Source organism: Neopsephotus bourkii, unplaced genomic scaffold (assembly GCF_033783945.1).
Source record: "Neopsephotus bourkii isolate Nb327-2 ecotype Australia unplaced genomic scaffold, CSIRO-AGI_Nbou_v1 NB_1821, whole genome shotgun sequence".
NCBI lineage: Eukaryota > Metazoa > Chordata > Aves > Psittaciformes > Psittacidae > Neopsephotus > Neopsephotus bourkii.
In genome coordinates, this window is record NW_026902294.1 from 643,918 (window position 1) to 671,417 (window position 27,500).

Below are 27,500 nucleotides of genomic sequence, written 5' to 3' on the forward strand. Positions count from 1 at the left end.
CTGCCCCGTTGGAGCCCGCAGGGAGATGCTGGAGGCTTGGGGGGACCTGGGACGGGGGTATCCCCGCATAGGGGGGTCCCCGCGCCCCCCTTGCACGTGCCTCGCCGCGCCCAGTGACGTCACCCAGGTGATTCCCGCCCCGCTGCCCAATCACCTGCCGGCTACAGGCGGGGCGCCCGCGCCCCCGCCAATAGGGAGCGGATAAACACGTCCGGCGGGGGGCGTGGCCAGGGGAGGGCGCTGTTGACGGGCGTGTCGGATGCCCAGTAGGAACGCGGAAACGCCGTGAGGGGCGGGGCTTGGGGCGGGGCGAGGCAGGGCGGGGCTGGCGCGGGCGCTGCTCGGCTTTTGTTCGGGCCGGAGCGGGGCGGGCGGCAGAGCTCGCGCAGGGGTCGCGCGCGCGCAGGTGAGCGGGGACCGGGACCGGGACCGGGACCGGGACCGGGATCGGGACCGGGATCGGGATCGGGATCGGGATCGGGGGACGACGACACCGCGGGGAGGACGGGACCGGGCAGCGCCGGGGTTGTCCCGGGCCGGGGCTGAGCGGGTTCCGCCGTGCGGGGCCGGAGGAGGGGCCGGGTGCCCGGGTCGGGGGTCGCGGCTCGGCCCCGCTGCCCGGGTCAGGTCCGTCGGTGGCCCCCCACCCCCACCGCAGCGGAGCCGCGAGTTCCGCCGGTCCCGTGTGCGTGCGGCCGGGGCGGGCGCAGCCTGCGCGGATCCGGTCGGGCGGGTCCCCGGGGCGAGGCCCCGCGGGCTCTGTCCTGGGCCCCGCTCCTCGGTGGTGGCCGCGCTGCCGGGTCCGCCCCGGAGCCCTGCGGTGCCCGGCGCTGCCCGGAGCAGGGGTCGGTGGCCCGGGATCAGCGGAGCCCGGAGGGGGGTCCCGGTGGAGCCCTCAGGGTGAACCGGCGGGGGTGAGCCCCGTGTGGGGCTGGGAGAGGAGCGCGCCCTCTCCTCGCGTTGGCTTCGTGAATCGGGTTCGCAGAGGAGAGGGGAACGGTGAAAGGCGCGGGGAGCCGCCCGGTGCAGGCTGCGGGCAGCTTGGACCTCGGTGCCGGGAGAGGAGGGGGAGCCCTTGCCGAGAGGCCCCGGTCCTGTGTTGGCGTTGTCCCCGCACGGGTGGGAAGGTGGCGGCTGCCCCCACTCTCACCAGGCCACAGCATTCCCCCCCCTTAGCACGTCGGGCAAGCCCCATGGCCTTGGTGGCCGTTTCCTGCCTCCATCCCCGTGTGGAGGGGACCATGACCCAGCTGGGTCCATCCCCAGCAGCCGCCGCACCTCCTGCTCCAGCCCCACACGTCCTGGCTTTGGCGCTGGTGCCGCTGCCAGCCCCGGCGCCTTCTGCCGTGGGGCTGGCTGGTGCCGGGGGCAAAGCATCTCCCCCCCCCGGGTACCGCGGGACTGGAGCGGGGCCGGGAGCTGTCACCGCAGCCGGGGCGGGCGCTGCGCCCGCGGCTCCGCTCCTGGCCCCGCACTCGGGTCCGGCCCAGCCGGTAACGGGGCCGGGGAGGCTTTAGGGTCCCTTGTGATGCCCTTGGGGGTGTTGTGTCAATGTCACCTGGGCGGTGCGCTGGGCACCCCATGGAGCTGCCTCTGCACGTCTGAACCCTGTAATCGCTCATGGCTTTGGAGGCTTTCTGTAAAGTGTCATGAAAACCCCATTTTACTGCTAATTTGGCTCAAAGTTGGCTGTCGGGGTAGGAATGAACAAGGCTCCCCGCACCAGTGGCCGAGCGGTGGTTTCCCCTCCTCAGGGGTCGGCTCCTGCGGGAGATGTGGGTCCCCTGCACTCGGGGGGATAGGGGCTAATGGGGTGCTATGGGAAGGTGGGGCGGCCACGGCAGGGCCCTGGCTTCCAGACAATGGCGTTCTCAGCCTATTGTCTGGGCGAGGTGGGGCGTCCTTGCCGGCTCCAGGAAGCGCCTGCATCCCGGTGGGGCCGAGCCCGGCGGCTGGGGGGGTTCTGCCGGGGCTGGGCACGGAGTGACCCAGGCACCGTGCCCGGTGCTCAGCCGTGGTGGCACTGCCATGGCTTGGCTGCGGCCGGCGACCTTGGAGGATCATTCCCCTGGTCCCGGTGCTGTGGTTCAGTGTCATACTCGGTGCTGCCCTAATCCCATTAACTGTCCCCTTTGTTTCCCCATTGGAATCCTGCTCTATGGGGCAGGCGGGTGCAGCTGCGCGGCTCTCGGCTGGGGCTGTTCCCGGGATGCTGCTTTCCCTTCGAGGCTGTGGCTTGGTGTGGGAGCGCTCCATGGGATCTGGCTTCCCCTCGCGCTTCCAGCGCTCAGAGCCGGGTGCGGATGGGGAGCCCCCGGGAGCGGAGCTGCCCTGGGCCCATCCGCAGGCCGGGAGGTGCTTTGCAGAGAGCTTGCAAGGCTTTAATTGCAGCATCTGTACCCAGGCTGCTGCTCGTCTGAGAGCTTTAAATGAGACTGGCTTCTAATTAACACAACTTAAAAGGACATTTAATGTCTGTTAAAACAGCTCAGGCTGCTTTGGACTCGAGCTTTTGCCTTCCTTTCTGGTGGTGCTTTCTCACCTAGACTGGGGGTGTGGGGCTTGTGAGGTGCCTCTCGGCCCCCTGGAACTGTGGGGTGTCCCTGGTGGGTCTCTGTGCGGATGGAAGCAGCTCGGGAGGACACCGGGGCTGTGCTGGTGCCTCAGATCCCTGCGATGGGAGGGTTGGGTTTACCCCTGTTACCTGTGGATGCTGTTTGAAGCACTGGAGGCCAGCAGGGGTGTGGAGGCAGAGGTGTTCCCTCTCCAAAGAACCCTTTAAACTCGACCTAAGCCATGCCTGTGCTTAAACTGGGCTGGGTCTGGCGCTGTGCAGGTGCCTCAATGGGCAGAGCTCCTCAACCCGGCTTCCCCAGGGCTGCACGCAGGGGAGGTGAAGCTGTTTCTGAAGGGAGAGGCTTGAAATACCCTTCCCAGCGTGGCAGCCCTGGGGGCCTGTGCTGCTGACAGACCCCAGGGCACCTCCACACGCCTCGGCCACTCGGCTCCCAAAGCCCTTTGCCAGCAGGGCCGGGAACGGCTGCATCAGGCGTGTGGGAGAGCGCGCTGGTGCTGCCCCAGCGCTGTTGTAATGGCTGTGACGCGGGCAGAGCCCCGGTGACAAACCCGTAACTTGCTCCGACAGGCCGGGTGCTGACGGCGGCTGCTGATAATTCCTTGTGAAGCCTCTGAACTTTACACGTGGAATGCAATGGGATGGAGAAGGGAAGCGCCGGGTCCCTGCCACCGCCTCGGCTCCGCCGGGCCGAGGTGGCAAAACCCCAGTGTTTCTGGATGCGGTGATTGGAGCTGGGAACAGGCTGGGAGGCTCAAAGCCTAAATTTAAAGCCTGCAATTATCGTGTTCTTAAAGGACGATTTGTTCTTTGTGCTCTTTAAAGCAAAATAATGGGGTTTATGTGTTTTTCTTTGAATGCAGATGGAGCTATTGTGGGTAATTGCCATGGACAAGTGGCAGTGTTTCTAATGAGATCAGCAAGCTTGAACTAGGAGGGGATGTGTCTGTGTGGGTCTTCCTGATGCCTCTGCAGATGGTAGTGTTGGACGTGGGGAGGGAAGATGTGGGGCTGCCAGAGACCCTGCTGTGGGTCTTCAGCACATCTGTGCCCATGGAAAACCCTCCCTGGGACGGGATCCCTGGTGTGGGGCTGGCCCCATGGGAGCAGAGGCAGCACAAGAGAAGGGGACCTGATCCCACACCAAGGCTGCTGGGTCCATGCTAGTGGTCAGAAGTGCATGTGGGGCAGGGAGGTGATGCTGGGCTGCAGTGGGGCACGGTGTGGGGAGCGCACACAGGCCGTGGTGCAGCAGATGGTGCCTTGGTGCAGCTCCCACACAGGTCGGTGGCTGTCGTGCCTGGTGCTGTGCCTGCTCTCCGAATGGGTGATAGGTGATAACTCCTCGTGGTGTGAAGTGCCAGAACACTCCAGCCTGGGCTCGGCTGTGCCAGGGCTGCCGGGAGCCGTTGATGCGGGCGCAGGGAGCAGGCTCTGCTGTGATGGAGAGCACGAGCAGAGGGGGTCCCGCTGGGGATGCTGCCAGGGGCTGGGGTACCCCCGGGACGGTGGGAGCAGGAGCTCTGCTCAAGCTTAACCTCCTCAGGAGCACGTGAAGCATAACCAGGGGTAAGAGCACAGGTTTATAGAGCAGCTTCCGCCCATCCCTGTCCTCAGGGGCCTGATGCTGGCAGAGCTGGTGGGGTGGCCAGAGCTGCTGGTTCCTCTGTCAGCCACAAAGGCCACCAGCTCCTTTGTGTGCAGGAACAGGGCAGCCTCGTGCCGTTGCAGTCAGCTCAGTCTCCAACAAGACGCTGATCCCCTGTTGCCCTCTCCTCCTCATTAAACTTCAAACTGCTCTTGTTCCCCCTTTGAATCCCACTTATCTTCACTGTAAAGCCCCATTGAAAGGGCTTGTGGTCGCCAGGCTCTGACTCTAACGCTTCACATTGATGCTCCTGAAAAGCTCCTTTCTCTGCCTCCTCCCGCTGCGTGTTCCTGTGAGGGATCCTCTTCAAAGCCACCGCAGCTTTTGTGCGGTACTGGGTCTGCTGCAGGAGCTTCGTTAGCGATGGGGTGATGGTGAAGAGGGACCGTGTCCCTTGGAGGCCTCCAGTGGGTGCTGGGGACCGGAGATCGCTCCCGTTGTAGCCCCAGTGCTTCTAAAATCGGCTCTGTTCTCACACTGCATTTGTTGAGTTGCTGTCACTGCCTCTTCCCTCTCCTTAAGAGCTGAAGTGGCTCCAATTGCAGGCAGAGCCTCTTTGGGGGTCACTGCAGCTCCGCTGCTCCATGGGAAGAATGAGCGCAAGGATGCTCTGGGCTGGGCAGCCTGGTGTGATCTCACCCCCCCCCCCCCCAAACCTGCTCTGTGCCCCCCATCTGCTCACCTGGGGGGGTGCTGCTGCTCCCCACAAGGTCCCTGGGCAGTGGCTCTCCCTGCACCAAGCAGTGCTTGTGGCCTCCCTGCTGCTGGTCGGGGGGGCTCAGCCTGGGGCTGCCTTCCCAGACCCTTCCTCGGCAGGCGGTGTTGGGAGGGACGATGCTGCTGGGTGCTCATCGGATGGCTCCGGTGCCCTGGGAGCTTCCTCTGCCTTCGCTGGCATTCCTGCCTGCGGGAAGTGGTGGGAGAGGCATTAACCTGCTCCTGGCTCTGCTGCACGGGGGTGGCTGAAGCCCCTTTAGCGGCTCGGCCCAGTCCCCATCGTGGTGCTGGAGGTCTATGCTCCCCCAGACCTGCTCTTTGGGGTGCCCCATATCTGCCTTGCTGGTCCCTGGGGGGGTCTCGCTGTTCCTGGGGCTGAGTCCTGGCTCTGTGCAGGCTGGGGGGGCTCAGCTGGGGCTGGGTGGTGTTGCTCTGCCCTTGCTGTGCTCCAGAACATCCAATAACATCCTGTGGATGAGGGAGGTTAGAGCAGCACTTGTCCTACTGAGAGCCCAGCCCAGCATCCCCCAGCCTCATGGCTGACCCCTCCAGGGCAAGTGTTCTCCCCTGGACCCCAAACACCCCCTGCTGCCCTCCCCTTTGCTGTCTGTGGGGCCCTGCCCCACTGCATCCATTCACCACCAAAAGCATCCTCTGATCCCTCTGAGGAGGAGGAGGGAGGACACCTGAGGACAGAGCATGGAGGCAAAGCTTATGCTGGGTGTCTGGCCCTCACTGAGTGATGAGCAGAGGATGCTTGGCTCAGTGGAAACCTCACTGCTTGCTGCTCCCCTGGCCCCATCACCTCAGGTGCCACTGGCCTTGCTGATGCTGAAGGGGAACAATGGGTACTGCATTAAATGAGGTGCCCATGGTCCCTCCTGGGGAGGGATCGTGCCTGTCTGTGCAGCACCCACCCTATGCCCCCTCTGCATCTGTTGCAGGGCACCGACACCTCTAACCCGGTGCTCATTAGCTTGGACCCACTCTCCGTGTCTGGAGCCCAGCACCTGAGCTTGTGTCTGGGCTTGGAGGAGCTTTGCTGGTGTTTGATGTCCTCGTGGTGCAGCGGGGGGGGGATGGCTCATGCATAATGCAGGGAGCAGCGAGGAGCCGGTGCCTGAGCTGGGCTCACGCAGGCTTGGAGAATTGAGAGCCTGTCAAATGCCTGCGTGTTGTGGAGCAGATGCCAGCAGGCACCCGTGGTGCAGGCACAGCCTCCCCACTCCAGCGCTGGCTCCCTGCTGCCTGGGGGTCCCTGCTCTGGCTCTGGGGATGCTCGGGGTCCTTGGACACCGCTGAGTGCTGCAGGAGCTTCCCAGCCCTTGGCTCTGCTCTCCCCTTGCCCAGCCTGTTCAGGGCAGCCTGGCTGGGACCTGTGATGGCAGCAGCACCAAGGCCACCAGTGCCAGCAGTGCGCTCTCCTGCCCGCTGGCCTTCCTTGGGCAGGGCTTGTCAGTGCTTTCCTTTGGCTTCCCCGTAGTTTGGAGGCTGTGCCCCCATGGCCAGGGCGTTCCAATGGGAGGATTTGCTCTCCCAGCTGCCGAGGCAGCAGCTCTGGGATGCACACAGGGTGTGTGGTGCTGGGGCACTCCTGGCCAAGCCCTGCTCTGGCACAGGGTGGGGAGCGGACACGGGCGTCATGCACTGAATGGGAACCCCAGCTCCTGCCCACACCCTGCGTGGGAATGATCTGCCCTGGCTGGCCTCCATTAGCGGGTCCAGCTCCTGCTGCCTTGCGAGCATGCATAATGCAGAGCACATTAAAGCCAGAGCAGTTCTTAGGCTCTGATTGCTGCTTGACAGCTCAAAACCACTGAACTGGCAGGAGCAGGGCCCAGCAGCGGTGCTGGGGAGGTGGCTGGGGATGCCCATGGTGGGATGCGGGATGCTCACAGGGTGGGATGCAGGGTGCTCACATGTTGGGATGCAGAATGCATCAGTGGGATGCAGGATGCTGGGAGGGTGGGATGCAAGGTGTCGCATGGTGGGATGTGGGGTGCTCACAGGGTGGGATGCAGGTGCTCGCATGGTGGGATGCAGAATGCAGCAGTGGGATGGGGGTTGTCCACAGGGTGGGATGCAGGGTTGGATACAGAATTCAGTAGTGGAATGTGGGATGCTCGCATGGTGGGATGCAGGGTGCTCATACAGTGGGATGTAAGGTGTGCTCGTGGTGGGATGCTCATACGGTGGGATGCGGGATGCTCGTGCAGTGGGATGCAGGGTGCTCCTGCAGTGGGATGTAAGGTGTGCTCACAGTGGGATATGGGATGCTCACATGATGGGATGCAGGATGCTCGTGCGGTGGGATGTAAGGTGTGCTCATGGTGGGATGCTCACATGGTGGGATGCAGGATACTCCTGCAGTGGGATGCGGGATGCTCGCGCAGTGGGATGTAAGGTGTGCTCATAGTGGGATGCTCACACGGTGGGATGCAGGATATTCCTGCAGTGGGATGCAGTGCTCACGGTGGGATGCTCTCACGGTGGGATGCAGGATGCTCACACGGTGGGATGTAAGGTGTGCTCACGGTGGGATATGGGATGCTCTCACGGTGGGATGTTGGATGTGGCCCCAGTGTTTGTGCCAGGCCGGGGTTTTTCCCTGCGAGCTTGGCCGCTCCTTGGGAACAGCCGGCAGCGCTGGGGCGAGCTGCGCCAAGCCCGTGCGCGCCGTGCCCTGCCGTGCCCCACCGCGCGCCCCACGCCCGCCGCGTCCCCGGCCGCCACCCGACGCCCTGACTCAGCTGCCGGGTGGCGGGGGGCTGCTGGGGGGGCTCAACCCCTTCCCCTTCCACCCCCAAGCTGGGCGCTAGGGCCCGAGGCAGCCGCACCGGCCCGGCTGGTCCCGGGGTCTGGAGCGCATCCAGGGGCTCGTGGCCGCCCCGGTCCGGGTTGCTGCATGAATCAGAGCTGCTGGAGGTGGTAATTACGCCTGTTGGGAAGCGCGGCCGGGTGCAGCTGCTCCCTTCAAGCTTATCTCGCCTCTGAAACTCTGAGTCATCGCCACCCTTGCGCCGCCGGAGGAAGGGGCAGGAATCCCGGTGTGGGGCTGGATGGTGCCGTCTGTGTGTGTGTCCCCCGCACCCCATCCCTCCCTCCTGGCCGTGCCGGGGGCTGGCTGTGGGGCTGGTGACTCACAGCCCTGCAGCATCCGCCTGCCTGTGAGCTCAGGGGCTCCTCCGGGAGCCATCCTCCTTAGGAAAGAGAAGGGAAGCGCAGCCCTGCTCGAAAGCAGCCTGGTCCTGAGTTTGGGATGCGCTGGGCTGCCGTGCCCTGACGCCACGGTGTGGTGCTCAGCACAGCGCGGGACCCGTGGTGCTGAGCGCCCGCAGGAGAGCTTCGCCTGGGTGTTTTTAGGTGATTCAGGAGCATCCCAGAGGGCTTCTAAGGAGGTTTTGCTTCCTCCGCGTGGCCGTCGCCAGCCCCTGGCTCTGAAGCCGCTCTGTGCAAGTGGTGGGGCTGGAGCCGGGTCCTGGCTGCGGGTCCCTGCGCTCGCACCTTCCCCGCCGGGGCGGTGCTGACGCTGCGCCAGGCGCGGTCGTGTCTGAACACGAGCAGCAAAGTGCTGAGCTCTGGGTTCGTCATCGCCGCGCTGCTTTCATCCGGCGCCCAGCGGGGGGCAGGTTGGCATCTGCGGGGCTGCGTGGGGCTGGGGGCTGCCGCCGGACTCACGCCTCCCCTGCCTGCCCCGCAGAGCAGCCATGGAGGTGATGAACATGATGGAGCAGCCCATCAAGGTGACCGAATGGCAGCAAACCTACACCTACGACTCGGGCATCCACTCCGGAGTCAACACCCAGGTGCCCTCGGTCAGCAGCAAGTGCCTCGGGGACGAGGAGGAGCTCTATGGGAAGCAGTACACCATCAAGAAGACGACCACCACCAGCTACTGCCAGGGAGGGAGCCAGAACCAGAGCCAAGCACAAGGTAGGGGCTGCGGGACCGGGCACGCCTGCAGCCTTGGCTGCTCAGCTCCTGCCTGCCTTCGCCTCCCCCGGGAGCCGTGCTCATTCTGGGCACTGCTCCACGCCGCCTTCCACACCCCGGGAGCTGCTGCTGCCTGCTGTCCTGCCCCGCGCTGGGGCTGTGGGGTGGCACGCAGCCAGCCCGCGGTGCTGAGCTCTGCGCGCACATCCGGCTTGGATGGAGCTGGGAATGGAGCTGGGAACAGCTGATCCCGGCCCACGGATCCGATCGGCGTCTGCTCTGCTGCCCACGCGGGAGCTGCCAGGCTGTGTGCTCCAGCTCTGCCTGCTTGGCCTGTCTGCGAGGGCAGAGCAGGCAGAGGCACAGCCCCCGGAGCTAAAGGAGATGCTTCCCACAGCTTTATCCCATAAAAGAGGGCTCTGTTCGCCTCTATGAATCCCCCTGTGGGGCTGGGCCATGGGAGGTTTGGTCACCGGCACCCCTGGGGGCCAAGTGGTACCCATGCCGCAGTGATGAGGATACTGCTGCAGCATCACTGCCGCACAGGTCACTCTCATCGCAGTGTGACAGGGAAGGGTGTCCTCCTCCTAATCCCCGGTGCCAGCTTGTCCAAGTTGTAAATATCCTTCATTTCCTTAATGAATGGGCCCTGTGAGATGAGTGCCTCCCCACGCTGCCTCATGGAGCGCTGCGTTCCCTCCGTGCTGCCATATCTGCACCCGCTTTGAAGCACCAGCTCCTCGCGGCGACGCTGCTCTAAGCTGGTGCTCAGCGCATGGAGATGGGGAGCGCCCGGCTCTGACGCTGCTCCTCCTTGCCCCCCGCAGCGGACATGGAGGCTCAGCTGGCCATGACCCGGGCGCAGCGCGTCCGCGCCGCCATGTACCCGGAGACGGTGGAGGACCGCTCGCTGCTGCTCAGCACGCAGCTCGAGGGCCAGCAGACCAACGTGCAGCGCCTGGCCGAGCCCTCGCAGATGCTGAAATCGGCCATCGTGCACCTCATCAACTACCAGGACGACGCCGAGCTGGCCACGCGCGCCATCCCCGAGCTCACCAAGCTGCTCAACGATGAGGACCCGGTAAGGAAGCAGCTTGGCTGGCACCGGTCTCCCAGCACAGATGAGCTCCCGTCCTCATGGAGCTCCTTGGCAGAGCTCTGCATCCCCGCAGAAGGATGGAGCCTGGCTCCGTGCAGCCGCATCTCACAGCCCATCCTTGCTGCTCGGATGCAGCTCTCCTGCCCTGGCCTTGCGCAGACACCGGCTCTCGGTGCTGCAGCCCATCCCTGCAGCAGATACCCCTCCATGTGCTGCGCTCTGCAGCGTGGCTCCCGGAGCAGCGTGGCTGAGCGCTGTTAAAACCAGCGGTCTTCATCCAGCACCACACTGCCCATGGATCCCTCCTGTCCCTGCGGTGATGGGCGGCAGCGGGACCCTTCCCACCAGCAGCTTCTCTCCCGCAGGTGGTTGTGAGCAAAGCAGCCATGATCGTGAACCAGCTCTCCAAGAAGGAGGCCTCGCGCCGTGCCCTCATGCAGTCGCCGCAGATCGTGGCGGCCGTGGTGCGCACCATGCAGAGCACCAGCGACCTGGACACGGCGCGCTGCACCACCAGCATCCTGCACAACCTCTCGCACCACCGCGAGGGCCTGCTCTCCATCTTCAAGTCCGGCGGCATCCCGGCCCTCGTCAGGATGCTGAGGTAGGAGGCTGCTGCTCGGGAGCACAAAAGGTCCCCCCTAGGCTGGGGGTAGAGGAAGGGAGGGCTCCTGCTGCCTTCTGCTCGCACCAGAACCAGGGGAATGGGAGCCCTGGAACCTGTCAGCCTATGGGAGCCCCAGGGGTTGCTGCATTTGGAGCCTGTGTGGCAGCAGGAGGAGGGGAGCAGCCCCCCCCATTGCATTGTCCATAGGGATGGGGCTCCCTCCGTGTCCCTGCCCGTGGTGCCGTGGGGCACATCCGGCGCTGCAGGGGGGCGCTGGGTGGGAGCCGGGGCTGTGCTGAGCTGACGTGGCTCCGGGGTGCTCCCTACAGCTCCCCGGTCGAGTCGGTCCTCTTCTACGCCATCACCACCCTGCACAACCTGCTGCTGTACCAGGAGGGGGCCAAGATGGCCGTGCGCCTGGCTGACGGCTTGCAGAAGATGGTCCCTCTGCTCAACAAGAACAACCCCAAGTTCCTGGCCATCACCACCGACTGCCTTCAGCTCCTCGCCTACGGCAACCAGGAGAGCAAGGTGGGCTCCTACAGAAGGCAGGGAGGAGGTTGCCCATCCTTGCTCCCTGCGGGCTGATGCAAAGGGCCCCGGGGGTGATGGCCGCGCGTGTCCCGCACACCCTGCCCATGGTGCTTGTCTTGCAGCTGATAATCCTGGCCAACGGAGGCCCCCAGGCCCTGGTGCAGATCATGCGCAGCTACAACTACGAGAAGCTGCTCTGGACCACGAGCCGGGTGCTGAAGGTGCTCTCGGTGTGTCCCAGCAACAAGCCTGCTATCGTTGAGGCTGGTAAGAGGGGCAGGAGGAGGGGGGTGGCAGGGTGATGCTCTGAATGGCTGCTGAGGTGCCCCCCTGGCACCTGCAGCAGGATCTGGCCTGGCTCCCTGGGAGCTGTCTCCTTGTGCTGCATTTAGCCTCTGCTAAGCAGTGAGGCTGCATCATGCACTGGGAGCATCATTTATGGGCTGCTCTCACCATGCAAACCCATTGCCTCCCCCTTGTCCTTCGGGTGTTGACGCTGGGGTCTCCTCCCTGGCAGGCGGCATGCAGGCGCTGGGCAAGCACCTCACCAGCTCCAGCCCCAGGCTGGTCCAGAACTGCCTCTGGACCCTGCGGAACCTGTCTGATGTGGCCACCAAGCAGGTGAGTGTGCAGGACCCTGCCCCGTGCTCCAGCACCCAGTCTGGGGGCTGCTGCTGCCAAGGCCACCCCAGTTTATCACAGGCTTCATGGGGGGCATCGCCAGGGCTGGTGCTGGCCCTGCCTTGGACATGGAGCTGCCGTGGAGGTGGCTGTGCCCATGGGGAGCCGGGTGGGGGTGACCCTGAGCCCTGCTCTGGGGTTGCTCTCGCAGCCCATTGCTGCCTCCTGATGCGATCCCCAGCTGCTGGGGCTCCTCCGGGCAGATTAGAGCCTGATGCAGCCTGGAAACTATTTGTGCTGGCAGGGAACCATCCCCGCTCTGCTGCAGGGGGGAGGATTTGGTGCCTTTAACTCCTTCCTGCCCCTGCCTGCGGCGGGGCTGGGACCCGGTCACCCGGGGATGCATTGCTTGCGGTTCCCAGCAGGGAAGGGGATGCATTGCTTGCAGTTCCCAGCAGGGAAGGGGATGCATTGCTTGCAGTTCCCAGCAGGGAAGGGGATGCATTGCTTGCAGTTCCCAGCAGGGAAGGGGATGCATTGCTTGCAGTTCCCAGCAGGGAAGGGGATGCATTGCTTGCAGTTCCCAGCAGGGGAGGGGATGCATTGCTTGCGGTTCCCAGCAGGGAAGGGGATGCATTGCTTGCGGTTCCCAGCAGGGAAGGGGATGCATTGCTTGCGGTTCCCAGCAGGGAAGGGGATGCATTGCTTGCGGTTCCCAGCAGGGAAGGGGATGCATTGCTTGCGGTTCCCAGCAGGGAAGGGGATGCATTGCTTGCAGTTCCCAGCAGGGAAACGGTGCTGGAGACACTGAATTCCCAAGTGGAGCAGCGCGTGCCGGGAGCGCCGGCCGCTCACTGTGCCTGCACCGTGGGCAAGCAGCTCGGGGCACCGGGGGGTGCAAGCGCTGCATCTCCTCCATCACTGCCTGCTGCAGTGCATGGGGTGCTGCGGGGCAGCTCCGGCTCCCCAAGCCTGGACAAGAGCCTGCGTTATGGAGGCTGCTCCAACCTCACATCCCTGCTCCCGCAGGAGGGCCTGGACGGGGTCCTCAAGATCCTGGTGAACCAGCTGAGCTCCGACGACGTGAACGTGCTGACCTGCGCCACCGGCACCCTCTCCAACCTGACCTGCAACAACAGCAAGAACAAGACCCTGGTGACGCAGTCGAACGGGGTGGAAGCCCTGATCCACACCATCCTGCGGGCGGGCGACAAGGAGGACATCACCGAGCCGGCCGTGTGCGCGCTGCGGCACCTCACCAGCCGGCACCCCGAGGCCGAGATGGCGCAGAACTCGGTGCGGCTCAACTACGGCATCCCCGCCATCGTCAAGCTCCTCAACCAGCCCAACCAGTGGCCACTGGTCAAGGTGAGGGGCTCGAGCTGGCCGCCGGCTGCCGCTCCGTGGTGGGATGCGGTGCTGAGGGGTCTGTGGCTGGTGCTGTGCAGGGAGCGGTGGTGGGTGCATGCAGCACAGTGAGCTGCATCCCTGATGGCAGCTGATGGAGGAAGTGGCTCGTGCTGGCTGCTGGGTTGGATCAATACTCGCCCCGGTGGGAGGAAGCTGAAGTCATGGAGGAGGATGGGGTGGGATGAGCAAGGAGGAGGCTCCGTGCTGGGGGGTTCCCATGGGAAGCACACGCTGCCCTGATCCACGGCTGAGATCCATCTCTCCCCCCCTCTTCTCCTCTCCTCCAGGCTACCATAGGCCTGATCCGCAACCTGGCCCTGTGCCCGGCCAACCATGCCCCGCTGCAGGAGGCCGCCGTCATCCCGCGCCTGGTCCAGCTGCTGGTCAAGGCTCACCAGGATGCCCAGCGGCACGTGGCCGCCGGCACGCAGCAGCCCTACACGGTGAGACCCCTCTGCCCCCCCAAAACCAACCGATCCCGGGAGGGGGGCTCACGCCTTGTGCCCTGGCACTGGTTCAGCTCTGGCTGCTCCATGGCCCTGGCTGAGCACTTGTCCCCTGCAGGACGGAGTGAAGATGGAGGAGATCGTGGAGGGATGCACGGGGGCACTGCACATCCTGGCCCGGGACCCCATGAACCGCATGGAGATCTTCCGCCTCAACACCATCCCTCTCTTCGTGCAGGTCAGGGGCTGGGGGGCACGGGGCTGCGCTTTGTCCCCTCCCAGGCACCCCGGTGCTCGCTGTCCGAGCGCATCAGGAGCACGCAGCTGCCCGCTGCTGCTCCCCCTCATGGTGCTCACCAACCCCGACAGCTCCTCTACTCGCCGGTGGAGAACATCCAGCGCGTGGCGGCCGGGGTGCTGTGCGAGCTGGCGCAGGACAAGGAGGCCGCGGATGCCATCGATGCCGAGGGGGCCTCGGCTCCCCTCATGGAGCTGCTGCACTCCCGCAACGAGGGGACGGGTGAGTGCGGGGGGCTCTGTGCTGCCAGGTGTCCCCGCAGCTCCCGGTGCTCAGGGGGCTGAGGCTGCTGCCCTTGCCCTGCAGCCACCTACGCCGCGGCCGTGCTCTTCCGCATCTCCGAGGACAAGAACCCCGACTACAGGAAGCGCGTGTCCGTGGAGCTCACCAACTCCCTCTTCAAGCACGACCCCGCAGCCTGGGAGGCGGTGAGCATCCCCCAGGGAGCCCTTTATCCCTCGGGATGGGCAAATCCTGCCTGCCTTCAGCAGCCAGCCTGGGATGGGAGCGACTGGAAAAGGGGGTGTGGGGTGGATGGGCTGTGTCCTGAGCTCATCCTGCTCCCTGGGATGGGGCTGGGCATTGGGCACACGTGAACGCGATTCCCCCTTCACTTGCGTCCCCTTCTCTTGTAGGCTCAGAGCATGATCCCCATCAACGAGCCCTACTCGGATGGTGAGTGTGGCACCGGCTCTTCCTATGGCTGTGCTCTGGTGGGGCATTGGCCTCCTCTCACCAAACCAGGCTGGTTCTAAACCCTTTCTTGGGTGGCTGCGGGTACAGCTCCAGCCTGGCCTGCTGGGGATGCTCAGCAGGATGCTGGCCCTGGCGCTTGGGGCCATCGGTGGCACTTGTGTCCATTGTGGGTGCTGTGGGCAGGGGGACCAGGAGGGGGTCTGGGCTTGGAGAAGCCCTTCACTGATGGGAACTGAGGTTGCTCCATCCCTTCCCGCAGAGCTGGACCCCGGCTATCGCCCCATGTACTCGGGTGACATCCCCCTGGACCCCATCGACATGCACATGGACATGGATGGGGACTACCCCATGGACGCCTACAGTGACGGCGTCCGAGCGCCCTTTGCTGACCACATGCTGGCCTAACGCGCCCCGCAGCCCCGCACCAGGTACCGCTGCCCTGTGCATGGCAGGGCCGGGGGGTCCCCGTTGTCTCATGGGCTTTGGTGTCCACCCGGTTCCCCTCTCAGCTCAGTAATGGGAGCTCTCCCTGCCCCGTGCAGGTGTTTTCTCCGTACAGAAGAGGGTGGCCCCAGGCTGAGCATCTGCAAGAAGGACTTGGGAGACAGAAGTGCCTGAGAAGACAAAACTTTTCCATTCCCACCAGAGGCTTTGGTTTTCGATGTCTTTCCTTGGCTGTGGGGCTGCGGAGAGGGTCCTTTCCCCCGGGACTTCTCTGCGCACCTCCTGCCGCATCCAGCATCCAAGATACTGTTTCTGAAGCTTTAAGACCCCCAAGCCCTGCCCCGTCTGCCGCCTTCCGTTGCCACAATAGTCCTTTTTCTATGACTAGAGATTTCTTTTGTATTTTTAATATGGTGCCAATGGCTTTTGCCACCTTTAAGTTTGTGCTTTCCACCCCCACCACCCCCCCCCCCGCCCTGCTGCTTGTTCCTGTGTTGGTGTTCAAGGGATGGAATCTAACATGGGAAAACCCTTTGCTCTCCGCGAACCCAAACTCAAATCAGGCCAACCCTGTTTGCTGAAAGCAAAGCGTGCCCTGTCCCAGGACCTTCGGTTTAGCCATTGGGATGTCTCTTTCTCACCAGCCGTTGGGGAGCTGACTCTGTACCTGCCTATCCCCCCCCCAGGACCCGTATAGGAGTGATCCCGCATTAGGAACCGTGTCCTTGTTACTGATCTCTGTTGCACATTTTAACCTGTTTCCCTTCTTTTTGGTGAGTGGTGTGTTCCTGTCCCCCCCTCTTCTCTAACACATGTTCTAAAGAGGCTCTAGATGGTTTAACGCTTCCCCTGGAGGGGATGGACGGTTACAGGAGCGTGGTGCAGGAATGGAAGAGTTTATTATTTCTGTAAGTTGTTTTTGTATAGACCAAAGCAAAGAATAAAATAACCCCCCAGCCCTGCAGTGCCCTGAGCCTGTTCTTCTGCCCCCGAGCCCCATTGGGGTGGCCAGGCTGCAGGTGACCAGCACCCTCCTTGTGGGAGCTCATTCCAGCCTTTGCACCCGCTTTGCCTGGCCCAGGGCTGAGGTGGTGGCTGGGGATGATGCTCAGCAAGGCACAGGTCACCTCTGGCAGCCCTATGCCCGTCACCAGGCACCTCTGCTCTGTCAGGAGCTGAAACCTCCCTGTAATTAAGACTCGTGCTCATTAGGCAGCATCAGCAGCATCTCCTCTTTACTGAGGTGCTGGTCAGGATTGAGCTGCGCTGAGCGATGGAGCGGAGCCTGGATGGGGCCAGATGAGAGGGCAGGTGAAGGGTGGCACCGCCTCCATCAGCCAGGGCTGCCTCCTGCCCAGCACGGGAGCAGATGGCAGAGGAAATGCTCTTGGCTCAGCAATGGGAAGCGTCTCCTGTGCCAGGAGGGATCGTGCTGGGAGGTGGACACGGCGCAGGGCACAGCAGGGCATGGAGGGTTCTGCTTGGCCATGATCAGACCCGGCAGGAGCCGCTCTGGGAAGCGGGGCCGGCTCCATCCCTGTCCCATGGCTCAGGGATCATCCTGCGCTCAGCTCAGCCCCGGTGCAGCCAGGATGCGTCCGCGCTTCCTGCCCCGGCCCTGCCATAGGGATGAGGAGCACGGCAGCTGCTTCCCGGGCAGAGCCGAGCGCGCTTCCGGAGGGCAGCGGGGCCGGAGGCAGCTTCGGGACAAGGCCGGGCTCAGGGAGGCGCTGCCAGAACAGGGGCTGGAGCAGTGACAACAGGAACCGGGCCCCGTGCAGGGGGAGCAGGACCGAGCGCCTGCCCCAGGAGGGACCGGGTCCTGCAGCATCCTCAGCACCGGGGCCATGGCCAGGGATGTGCCCCTCAACCTCCAGCGTCTTCTCAATGGGGCAGGTGCTGAGACCTCCATGGCCCCACTCCCAGGTGGGGCTCTGACACCTGTAAGGGGTTTTCCATTGGGATTCCAGCTCCCTCGGAGTGAGCGGCTGGGGGCCTGTGGCTGGACCGGGATCCCCAGGGATGGGTTGGCCGCAGGAGCCGGGATGTGGCCGTGCTCCACCTTCCGCAGAGCCTGAACCAGGAAGTCAGCGTGGGAGCGGGGAGGGTTTTCCTGCTTTGCGGAAGAGGCTGAGGCCGCGGAGCGCATCCCTGCAGGGGGAAGGGAGCTGAGGACACAGCCCTTGGGCACAGGGAGCTTCCCACGGTGCGGGCAGCCCCAGTGAGGGCTGTGACAGGCACAGAGCACCCGGGGGTGGGGATCGCAGCTGGGAACTTGGGCAGCGTCAGGATGAGCAGGGCAGGATCCACCCCGATGGCCTTGGGTGCATGGAGAGACCCATTGCTGGGGGGGGGGGGGGGAATCCAGCACTGCGGGAGCCACGTCCTGGCCGTGTCTGTGACTTCAAGGGATGCTCCCAGCTCAGGAGGGCTCCACAAGGACCCCCCTGGGGACCCCCCTGGGCTGGGGCAGGGCAGGAAGGCACCGGCCCCATCCCAGCCATGGGATGAAGCCACCCGCGGCTGCACGGGCAGGGCCGTGCAGGGCAGGAGCCGCCCGGTGGCAGCGGGCAGAGGGCACCGGGCTCAGGTCTGTGCCTGCCCCCTGCCCCGGGCCCTGCTGCTCCCGCTGCTGCCCCGGCACCACCGCCCTGCTCCCATGGGGCAGGTCCCGGGTGCGATGGGAGCTGCTCGGACGGGTCCGGACCCGGCTCTCCCTGGGCACCGTGAGTGCAGGAGCGGGGCCAAGAGCAGGCGCAGGGCTCTGGCAGCGCCGGCCCCGCGCTGACTCACACCGGGCTCCATCCCCGCAGAGCGGGCAGCGGCAGCACCGCAGCACGGTGGGTCCCTTCCTGCGCTGGGGGCAGTGGGGTTTGGGGCTAAGGATCTGTTCCTTGGGCAGATCCAGCCACCTGCGTCTGACGGTTCCAGTGCCGGGGGCAGAGACTGGGGCCGTGTCCCTGCTGCCTCCCGGCTGTGCAGGGTTTGGGCGCTGCAGAGGCAACAGCGATGCCCTGGCACGGCCCTGCTGGGGGGAGCAGGGGTGGGGATGGGGCACGGGGCTCCCGGCCGGGCAGAGCGGTGCCCGCAGCGGCTGCAGCCGGAACCGGGGCGCCCGAGGGGGCAGGAAGGCGCTGGTTTATGGCCTGCCCCGTGATGCGTTTATGGCCGGGCCGGGGCGGGCGCGGGTGCTGCCCAGCCCTGCCCGGGGCAGCGCGGCGGGTCCCGGCTGCGCATCCTGCAGCGGGCGGGGAGCGGGCTCGCAGCCGAACTTTGCCCTCCGAGGTGCGGCTCCGCAGGCTCCCGTGCGTCCGCCCGCTGCCGAGCACCTCCGCGGCTCCTTCCCTCGCCCGCTACCACTGGAGGGCCCCGGAAGCGAGCCCGGGGAGGGGAGCAGGCTCCTGGCCCATCCCTTCGGAGCATCCTCCCCCCCCTCCGGCACTGGTGCTGATCCGGACATCACCAAGTGTTTGCTTTGGTGCTGAGTGCCCGTAGGGAGCTGAGCAGGTACGATGACCCGGCGCCATCCCGGAACTGTGCCGTGTTCAGCAGCAGTGGGGCCTGTCCTGGTGCTGGCTGCTGCCCCTGTCCCCATGGGGGGACCCCCGGCCCTGGCCGCGCTGTCCAGGTCCCCACAAGCGCCGGTTGGGCAGATGCTGCCCATAGGGAGCCTTTGACCAGCGGGCAGGGTGCTTGGGGACAGGACTCGGAGCGTGGGGTTCAGGATGTGTCCCTGGTCCCCAGAGCATCGCCCTAACGGCTCCTTGTCTGCAGGCAGGGGCTGCAGGAGGGACTCTGCTGCCAGTGCTGCTCCGGGGAGCCGGGGTGCAAAGAGCTTCTCCCATGGCCCCCCCCACGTAACAGCAGCCAAACTGGACACCGCGGTCCCACCAGAGACCCCCTCCGGCCACCTCCAGCGCAGCCCGGGCTCCCCCGTCACTGCCCTGCCGCACACCAGCCCCACATCCACAGGCGGATGCTGCGATGCCGCGACCATCACTGGTGGGTAGAGCCGGGTTGTGGTGGGGAGTGGGGTGAGGGGGACGAGGAGCTGCGGCAGCTCCGGGCTGGTCCTTTGTCCTGTCCCCATCTGTGGCCAGAGCTGAGCCATCCTCCTGGCATCCCTCACCCCACACCAGCATCCCTCTCCTCACAGCATCGCTTACCCCACACCAGCATGCCCTGCCCCACGGCATCCCTCTCCCCACACCAGCATCCCTCTCCCCACAGCATCCCTTACCCCACACCGGCATCCCTCGCCCCACAGCATCCCCCACAGCATCCCTTCTCCTGACGAACCCAGCGCTGCTCTGCCGGGCAGAGCGTGGCCAGGAGATGGCAGCAGGACCCTGCCCGCGGAACGCGGAGGGAACGGGGGGGCGAGAGGGGTTAGGGCTAGGACCTCGGGGGGGTCCCTGTTTGCCACCCTATGGGGGCCCCCCAATCCCGGGTCCCTTCACGAGTGTCTCTGGGGAGCTCCCGGTGCCCCCCCCCCGGCTGAGGCCGTGCCCGGTGCTCCCAGAGCCGTGCAGCGGCGACGTCCCCGAGGTGGAGCTCAGCAGCCTCCTGCGGGAGCCGCTGCCCCGCTACACGCTGCGGGCCGACACCGTCTTCGGCTACGACCACGAGGACTGGCTCCGAGCCCCCCCCGGCCCCCCGGGGCCCGCGGCCCCGCTCACGCCCCGGCAGATGGAGGAGACGCTGCGGTACTTCCGTGAGTGCGGGGTCAGGGCGGCACCGGCGCTGATCGCCGCTAACGGGATAACGGGAACGGGATAACGGGATTGCGGAGCGGGATTTCCTCACCCGGAACATCCCGCGCTAATTCCGGCAGCGGCTTCTGCTGAGCCGAACCGGATGCTCGGGGAGAGGCTCCGGGTACCCCGGGACCCCCTGCACGGCCCCGCGCCCCCCTCGCTGTGCCATGGGGGGGACACGGGTGACAGAGGGGTCACCGGTGCCCCCAGCGCTGCTGCGAGCCGCTGAAGGGGATGAGAAGCCCGGGGGGGGGGGGGAGCACACACAGCCCCCATGGTGGGGCAGGGGCGATGCCCCCATGGTCGCTGTTGGCTGTGGGGCACTGATCTCTGCTTCACTTCAGCCTCCGGCCTGCGTGCGGTGGGGACGGGATTAGAGCGAGGGGCTGGATGTGGGGCAGTGGGAGACAGATGGGGCTGAGGCCGCTGCCTGCAACAAGCTGGGGATAAACCCCCCGTCGTGCCCTGCCCTTGCTCCAGCATTCCCCATCCATCTGCTCCCCTCCCTGTGCCGCCGGGTGCAGCCCCCCCCAGACACCAGCACCCCCCAACCCATGGAGGGATTGAGCCCCAAAGCCCATTTAGGTGCCACGGGGCAGGGAGCAGGATGCGGGGGCCTCCATGGGCCGGGGGTCACGTTTCTCTCTGGCTCCAGCACCGCTGTGGCGGGGGCTGGCCCTGCCTCATCCCCTTAACCCAAACCTTTAAGCTGCCGTCAGAAATAGCCCCCTGTAAGCTGCTTGCGCACAGACGCGAGGGACCTGCCCCCAGGAGCCGATCCTGGCGCTGGGGATTAGGAGGAAGCAGCTCCTGCCTGGCCAGGAGACCCTGCTGTGTCCTTGGGGTCCCTGGGTGCATGCCCTGGGCTGCTGCTGGGTCCCTGCCCTCACTGGGAGAGACCCTGGTGTGAGGAGGGCGATGCTGGGGCTGAGGGTGCCCGGCTCTGGCCCCAGCTGCAGCAGGGTTATGGCAGGACGCGTTTTGGGGCAGGGGATGGGTGGGAGTCCAGGAGGCAGGAAAAGGCATCATGGGATGAGGAGGGGCAGCTCCAGCCCCAGCCTCATCGACCCATCACCGAGGTTGGTGCTAATGAGGACTGGCACTGGGGCAGGCCGTGCGTATGTTGGCATTACCAGCATCACGCTGAGCCGTGGGGCCGTGATGCTGTGGGGCTGTGATGCTGTGGGGCCCTCGCCACCGCCCTCCCGCCCCTGAGGCCTGCGTACGTGCCGGGCTGCTCCTCCATAATTCAGCCCATGATTTATTCAGCTCCTGCTTCCACGCTGGTCGTGGTTGTGGGGCTGCAATGGGGGCCGCAGCGTGGGGCACAGGGCCAGGGGTCGCGCCAGCCCGTGCTCGGGGTAGGGGGGTGCTGATGGATGGAAAAACCCTTTCCCAGCTCAGGGACCCCGCAGGGCCCAGCACTGCCCTGGGCACCGTGCGGGGTCTGTGCTGAGCGGGTGGGTGATGGTGAAGCACCCAGGGCTGGGCAGGCAAAGGCTGCGCTGTGGTACCCGGGGACCCCAGCCCTGCACAGGCTGGGGTTCGGATGAGGGACCCAAAACCTCCCCTCGCCCCTCCTAAGGGGCAGAAACTGCATGACCCCATGGAGTCAGCCCTGCAAAGGGACCAGGGAACCCTCCACAGCCACATCCATGGGGACCCCTGTGCCCAGCCCCCCCCGCATCGATGGGATAGGGGCTGGGAGGAGGGACACATCACCCAGCGCACCGGTACCCCTGGATTGTCCTGATGGGTCCCCAGGGGGGGAGCAGGAGCCGCTGGGACCCGATCCAAAGGGATCGGGCAGGGAAGGGCAGCCCCAGCCACAGCCCCCCCCCCCGGCCCCTCCAGCTCCGCCCCCTGCCCCGCTCTCGGTCAGGTGCGCGCAGCCCGGACGGTGCCATAAATAGGGGCGGGCTGCGCGGCGCAGCGGGCACGGGCGGGCGCAGCGCGATGGAGATCTGGAGCAGCCCCGCTGCCTACGATGAGCGCAGCGGGAGCGCGGAGCGGGGCGGCGGCACCGACCCCATCGCCCGGGAGCTGGAGGAAGGTGAGGGCGGCCCCGGCCGGCCCTGCCCGGGGGCAGCGGAGCGGGGTCCCCGCCGGGCGGTGCCTTTCCCGGCCCGCTGCGGGGTGCGCAGGGCCCGCTCGCAGCGCTGGGACCCGGAGCGGGGCTCTGAGCCCCTGCAGCGCTGCAGAGGGGATAGGGGATAGGGGCCCGGCCAGGTCCGTGTGTGCCCACGGGATGGGGGTCCCTGTGCGTCCATGGGATGGGGTCCCCGCATCGCCCCGGTCCCCGCATCCCGCTGGATGAGGCCGGCGCTGGGGCGCTGTTTACGCGTTTGCAGCTCTCAGCCCCCTGTGTCTGCCCCGGGCCCGCCGCTGCTCAAACCGTAACGATGCTCATGCTCTAATTACTTCTAATTAACGGCTCGGGGCCTGACGAGGTGCACTTGGGGACCCTGCAGGGCGCAGCTGCTGTTGGGGTGCGGGAGGGGGATGAAGCTGGGGTTGTCCCTCCCCTCTCCCCATGGATGTGCCCGCTGGGGTGCAGGGGACCAGCGCTGCGGGGCAGTGGGGACCGGGGGATGGGTCTTGGGGGGGGGCATTGCTGTGACAACGCACACATCACTGCACCCCCCACCCCCCAGCTGGGGCCGGGTAATGGGATTTGTGCGGCTGAGCTTCCCGTTAACCCGCTTTGTCTGCGCGGCTGGGGATGCAGGCTGAGGTCTGGGGAAACTGAGGCACCAAGGGCAGGGCTGGCCCTTGGGGGGGGGGGATTGAAGGGGAGGGAGCTGGGGACAGCTTGGAGGGGACGCTGCCTGCGGGCCCGTCTCGGCGTGGTGCCACCCGCTGCTGTTTGTACCGCAGCTCCAGCCTGCCCCTTGCTGGAGGTGTCGGCTCCGATCCCATCTCTGCTGCCTGCCTCTTCCCATCTGTGTGCCCTGCGGCGGGGCTGGCACTATGGGAGCAGCAGGGGGGTTCAGCGTCCTTCTTTGCCATCCCAAGAAGCAGCAGGGGTGAGGTGGGAGCACCCCGTTTCCCGTGATGCTGACCTGGCTGCGAGCATCCCTGTGCATCTCTGCCCGCTGCATCACGGCTGGTGCTGCCAAGCAGATAAAAGCTCCTTTTTGGTGGAGCTACTTGGTGCCACCTGCAGCAGCGACCCCGCGTTCCCCTATGGGCACCCCTGGGGGTCGCTGATGGGAAGCGGTGACGGGGGGGACAGCGCTGAGCCGTTGGGGTCACCCTTCACCCATCTCCCCCAGTCCTGTGCGCTGAGCGGGTGGCCAGGATCACCAAGACCTACCACGACATCGATGCTGTCACCAACCTGCTGGATGAGGTACGGCCATGGGAACCCCCATGCGGGCTGGGGACAAGGGGGCAGAGCAGGGGCCGGGCTGGGGCTGACCCGGACCTGCCCTTTGCAGAAGGAGCGGGACCTGGAGCTGGCGGCGCGCATCGGGCAGTCCCTGCTGAAGCAGAACCGGAGCCTGACGGAGCGCAATGAGCTCCTGGAGGAGCAGCTGGAGCTGGCCAAGGAGGAGGTAGCGGCCCCCGGGGTCCTGGGGGCTGAGGGGGTGCAGCCCCCACGGCCGTGCCCTGATGCCCCTCTCCCATCCCAGATCGCGCAGCTGCGCCACGAGGTTTCCATGCGGGACGATCTGCTCCACTTCTACACCACGACAACGGAGGAGAGCGAGCCCATCTCCTGCTCCTCTGCACCGTGAGTGCGGGTCCCTACCGCAGGGCTGGCACTGGGGCACTGGGCTGGGAGCCGTCACCATCCCTGGGACAGCCCCGGGGCTGCTGCTCTTTCCCCTCCTACAGCAGCCGTGGGTCCAGCCCCACAGAGCTGGGTCACTGCAGATACCTGCTGGGAGCTGGGGGCAGTGGCAGCCCCATCCTGCCCGCTCTGCGGTGCTCAGCGCCCTCTCTGCTGCCCCCAGCTTGCAGCGGCCGGAGCCCTCGCTGTCCCTGCAGCAGTACTTCCAGTACGAGACCCTGCAGCAGAAACTCAAGGGCCTGGAGGAGGAGAACCAGAAGCTTCGCATGGAGGTTGGGGGGCACCTTTTGCTGTGCCCACCCCTGCCCCACTCCCTGCGGGTCCTGCCCATGGTGCTCAGACCCTCCGACCCTCTCCCCCAGGCCACCAACATCACAACCGAGACCTGTCGGTACGAGGAGCAGGAGCAGCAGCTGATGATCGACTGCGTGGAGCAGTTCTGTACGTGCGCTTTGGGGGGCTCGGGTTGGGGGGGGGGGGGCTGCAGGCACTGCCCAGCACCGCTGCATGGGCTGGGGAAGGGGGGGCCCTGGCAGTGATGGCTCCCCCTGCCCTCCGCAGCCGAGGCCAGCCAGCAGGTAGCCCAGCTCTCGGAGGAGCTGGCCCGCAGGGCGGAGGACACGGCGCGGCAGCAGGAGGAGATCAGCCAGCTCCTGGTGCAGGTCGTGGACCTGCAGCACAAGTGCCGTGCGGTGAGTGCCCGGCTACGGGGGGGGGACACGCACAGGGCGCAGGTCCCTGAGCCCCCGCTCCTGCCCGCAGTACGGCGCCGAGGTGGAGGAGCTCCAGCAGCACTTGGCTGCGGCGAAGGAGGTGCAGCAGCAGCTCCGGATGGAGGTGAGCCCGGACCAGAGCTGGGGGGGGGGTCCCGCGTCCTGCCCGGGCGCCACCGGGGCCGTGTGTGAGCGGTGCCGGTGCCCGCAGCTGCGGGACTTGCAGGAGAAGTACACGGAGTGCGGGGGGATGCTGCAGGAGGCCCAGGAGGAGGTGAAGAGCCTGCGGAGCCGCAGCCTGCCCAACAGCACCGTCAGCCGCTACAGCACTGCCAGCCTGCTGCCCGTGGTGAGCTGAGGGGGTACCCGGGGCTGGGGGCGCGGGGGGCTCCGCTCTCCCCTCTCACCCGTGGTCCCTCGGGTGTCCAGGACTCGCTGGCAGCCGAGATCAAGGGGATGATGAGGAAGGGCGCGGACAGCTCCTCCTCGGACTACAAGTGAGTGCATCGGTGGCTCATGGCCCTTGGTGGTGGGGGGGGATCCCTGTGGGGCTTGGCTCAAGGATCCATCCCTGCTCTCCCTGCCTGCAGGAGCTGCCGGCGCATCTTTGAGACGGTGAAAGCAGTGAACCAGGCGGCCAAAGCCAAGTCTTGCTCCGAGTCTCCCCACAACACGCCGGGCTCCAAGCCGTGTTCCGCTGCCCCTTCCATGGGGAGCAGCACCCCCCGCACCGGCACGGAGGGTGCCCGGTGAGTGCCGTGGTGGTGGTGGGGCTCGGGCTGGGTGCTGGGTGTCGGTGTGATGCTGATGGAGCAGCGATGCCGCAAGCCTGGGGCCGGCAGAGCGCTGCGGGGTGCAGCGTGGGTCCATGGCCGTGCACCCCCTAACGCTGTGCCCCCGGCAGGGCCGAGGGCCCCGGAGCGGAGCCGCGGGCAGCACCGGGCCGGCAGGACCTGGAGGCCGCAGTGCAGCGGCTCTCGGTGCAGCAGCAGAGCCGCGGGGATGAGCGCTCCTCGCTGGAGGCGGAGCGGGAGCGCAAGCTCTGGCTGCGGGACGGGGACAGCTCCAGCGGCTTCCTCAGCCCCAGCGGCAGCATCGGCTCCACCGGCACCAACCGCTCTGCGAGCTCGGAGCTCACCGCCGGCTCCGGCTTCTCCCTCGGCTCCCTCTCCTACCTGCCCGACAAGCTGCAGATCGTGAAGCCCCTGGAAGGTGAGGGGTGCGGGGCCGCGCTGCGGGGCTGGATGTGCCGCGAGGTCCCCATGGCTCAGCTCTGTGCCCCCCCCCGTCCCCAGGCTCGGTGACGCTGCACCATTGGCAGCAGCTGGCACGGCCCAACCTGGGCGGGATCCTGGTGCCCCGTCCCGGGGTGCTCACCAAAGACTTCCGGCGCTTGGACATCGACCAGGAGCACGTTTACAGCCTCGACGACCTGGAGGAGGACGACGAGGACACCGGCTCCTTCCAGCTGCTCCCTACCTCAACCCCCGCCAAAGCCAAGGAGCGCCCCGGGGGTGAGCGGCTGCGGACGGGACGTGCCCCCCCCAGGGATGCTCCGGTCCTGCGCCCACCCCGCCCCGCGGGGATGCTCTGCCTGCGGCCACCCCCCTTGGCTGAACCCGCGGCCGGGAGAGGCTTCAGCTCCGGTCCCTGCTTGTCCCCGGAGCTGAGCCCTCACCCTCAGCTTTGCTCCTCCCATCCCGCCCCTGCCTGTGCCGTGCCCCCCCTCCCCGTTAACCCCGTGTCTCCTGTCCCTTCCAGTGTTCCTCTCTGTTAGCAACCTCCCCCAGACCCCGTCCACCTTCACCATCACCACCTGCCACATCCTCCACCCCACCACCGCGCTCACCACGGTGACACCCAGGTAAGGCGTGGGGCCCCCCCACCGCCTGCTCTGCCTGCACCGCTGTAACCCCCCCCCAGCGCTCTGCTCCTCACCTCTGCCTCCTTGCTCTGTGCTGGGAGCCCCCCGCAGAGCGATGCTCGGTGCTTGGGATGCTCCCACCTCTGGCTGCTTGTGCCTGGGGCTGTGGAGCCCCCCCCCACCTTTGATGGGAAGAGCACCCTTGGGCCAGAGCCGGCTTTGCTCCCGGTGCGGGACGCGGCTTCCCTCCTCTTGGCATTGATGCATCCACCAGGACCGTTCCCCTCCATTAATGAGCGGTGTTCTAGCGCTAATGAGCCCCTGTGGGGCTGGCTGGGGGCCGGTGGGAGCTGGAGGGCACTGGACACGACCCTGCCTGCTTGGAAAACACTTGTGGAGCAGCAGCAGCCCCGGCCCATTCTCTCCCGGCTCGCAGGGAATGGACCACGGCTGTAGCCCCCCAGCACCGTGCCTTGAGCTTTGCGGTGCTTGGGCAATGGTGCAAGGGTTGGGGTCACCCCGAGCTCGAAGTTTGGGAGGGGAATGAACACGGAGGAAAGGGGGGCCCTGCTCTGTTCTATACCCGCAGCAGCATCCCCCACTGACCCCCTCTTCTCCTGTCTCTTCCCTTCCAGTCTCTATAACGCGGTCGTGCCTTCTTGTGGGCCCTTTGAGGGGCTGAACTGCAGCAGCCCCCGCCCCACCAGCACCCCCGTGGGACTCGTCAGGCTCCTCCTGGGCCGGGGCATCCTCCCCTCGGTGCCAGGGATCCCCCGTGCTCATCCCCGGCCCTTCCCCATGGCCGGGGGGCAGGAGGGACCCCGGCCCCGGAGCAGCATCTTCAGCTTGAACCTGGTGGAGAAGCTGCGGCGCCTGGGGCTGGACACGGTGGTGGCCAGAGGGGAGGTGTCCTGCACCCGGGGGCAGTACAGGGGGGGCCGGGGTGCGCTGACCTGAAGGTGCCGCAGCACCCGGAGGCTCAGGATGAGAAGCGTTGTCATGGGCCAGCCCTGGGGCGATGGAGATGGGGCAGCCCCAGCACTGGTACCTATGGGTGCTGCGTTTGACTCAGCACCGCTCCTAAAGGGATGGGGAGAAGGGGAAGGATGTGAATCCCATGGGTTAAGAACAGTCCAATAACTGAAGTACGATACGAAGCCACTGCTACCACCACTAACGATAAGGGGAATATGAAACTAAAAGGGGAATAGAAAGCAATAAACACAAGTGATGCCCAATACAATCACTCAGCACCCACTGACTGGTACCCAGCGTGACCCAAGAAGTGATCATGGGAGCAGGGGGTGGCCGTGGGGAAGCTGTTGGGGTGCAGAGACAAAGG

The 27,500-nt window shown here is 66.1% G+C and overlaps 3 protein-coding genes across 5 annotated transcripts; all 3 read left to right on the forward strand.

Annotated features, from left to right (window-relative positions):
• The first annotated feature begins 319 nt into the window (after window positions 1-319).
• On the forward strand, window positions 320-15,437 carry JUP (junction plakoglobin). 2 transcript variants are annotated; one of them, XM_061343135.1, is made up of 15 exons: window positions 320-406; window positions 8,643-8,873; window positions 9,701-9,954; window positions 10,338-10,576; window positions 10,909-11,110; window positions 11,236-11,380; window positions 11,631-11,734; window positions 12,764-13,102; window positions 13,432-13,587; window positions 13,709-13,828; window positions 13,960-14,110; window positions 14,195-14,316; window positions 14,524-14,563; window positions 14,844-15,025; window positions 15,094-15,437. In XM_061343135.1, the coding sequence occupies exons 2-14, from the start codon at window positions 8,648-8,650 to the stop codon at window positions 14,987-14,989; spliced, it is 2,244 nt and encodes a 747-aa protein (XP_061199119.1). In that variant the 5' UTR covers window positions 320-406; window positions 8,643-8,647; the 3' UTR covers window positions 14,990-15,025; window positions 15,094-15,437. The 2 variants fall into 2 exon arrangements, with proteins under 2 accessions (XP_061199119.1, XP_061199118.1); XM_061343134.1 differs by having other exon boundaries at window positions 14,844-15,012; window positions 15,127-15,437.
• A 3,926-nt stretch (window positions 15,438-19,363) lies between these two features.
• Window positions 19,364-19,807, forward strand: LOC133206902 (trafficking kinesin-binding protein 1-like). Its single transcript, XM_061343219.1, has one exon. The coding sequence runs from the start codon at window positions 19,364-19,366 to the stop codon at window positions 19,805-19,807; it is 444 nt and encodes a 147-aa protein (XP_061199203.1).
• A 1,929-nt stretch (window positions 19,808-21,736) lies between these two features.
• On the forward strand, window positions 21,737-27,209 carry HAP1 (huntingtin associated protein 1). 2 transcript variants are annotated; one of them, XM_061343137.1, is made up of 15 exons: window positions 21,737-21,838; window positions 23,061-23,137; window positions 23,226-23,342; window positions 23,421-23,521; window positions 23,745-23,853; window positions 23,944-24,022; window positions 24,143-24,273; window positions 24,344-24,418; window positions 24,506-24,643; window positions 24,724-24,791; window positions 24,885-25,043; window positions 25,199-25,506; window positions 25,590-25,808; window positions 26,056-26,158; window positions 26,794-27,209. In XM_061343137.1, the coding sequence occupies exons 1-15, from the start codon at window positions 21,742-21,744 to the stop codon at window positions 27,113-27,115; spliced, it is 2,103 nt and encodes a 700-aa protein (XP_061199121.1). In that variant the 5' UTR covers window positions 21,737-21,741; the 3' UTR covers window positions 27,116-27,209. The 2 variants fall into 2 exon arrangements, with proteins under 2 accessions (XP_061199121.1, XP_061199122.1); XM_061343138.1 differs by lacking the exon at window positions 26,056-26,158 and having other exon boundaries at window positions 26,794-26,859.
• Window positions 27,210-27,500: the final 291 nt, after the last annotated feature.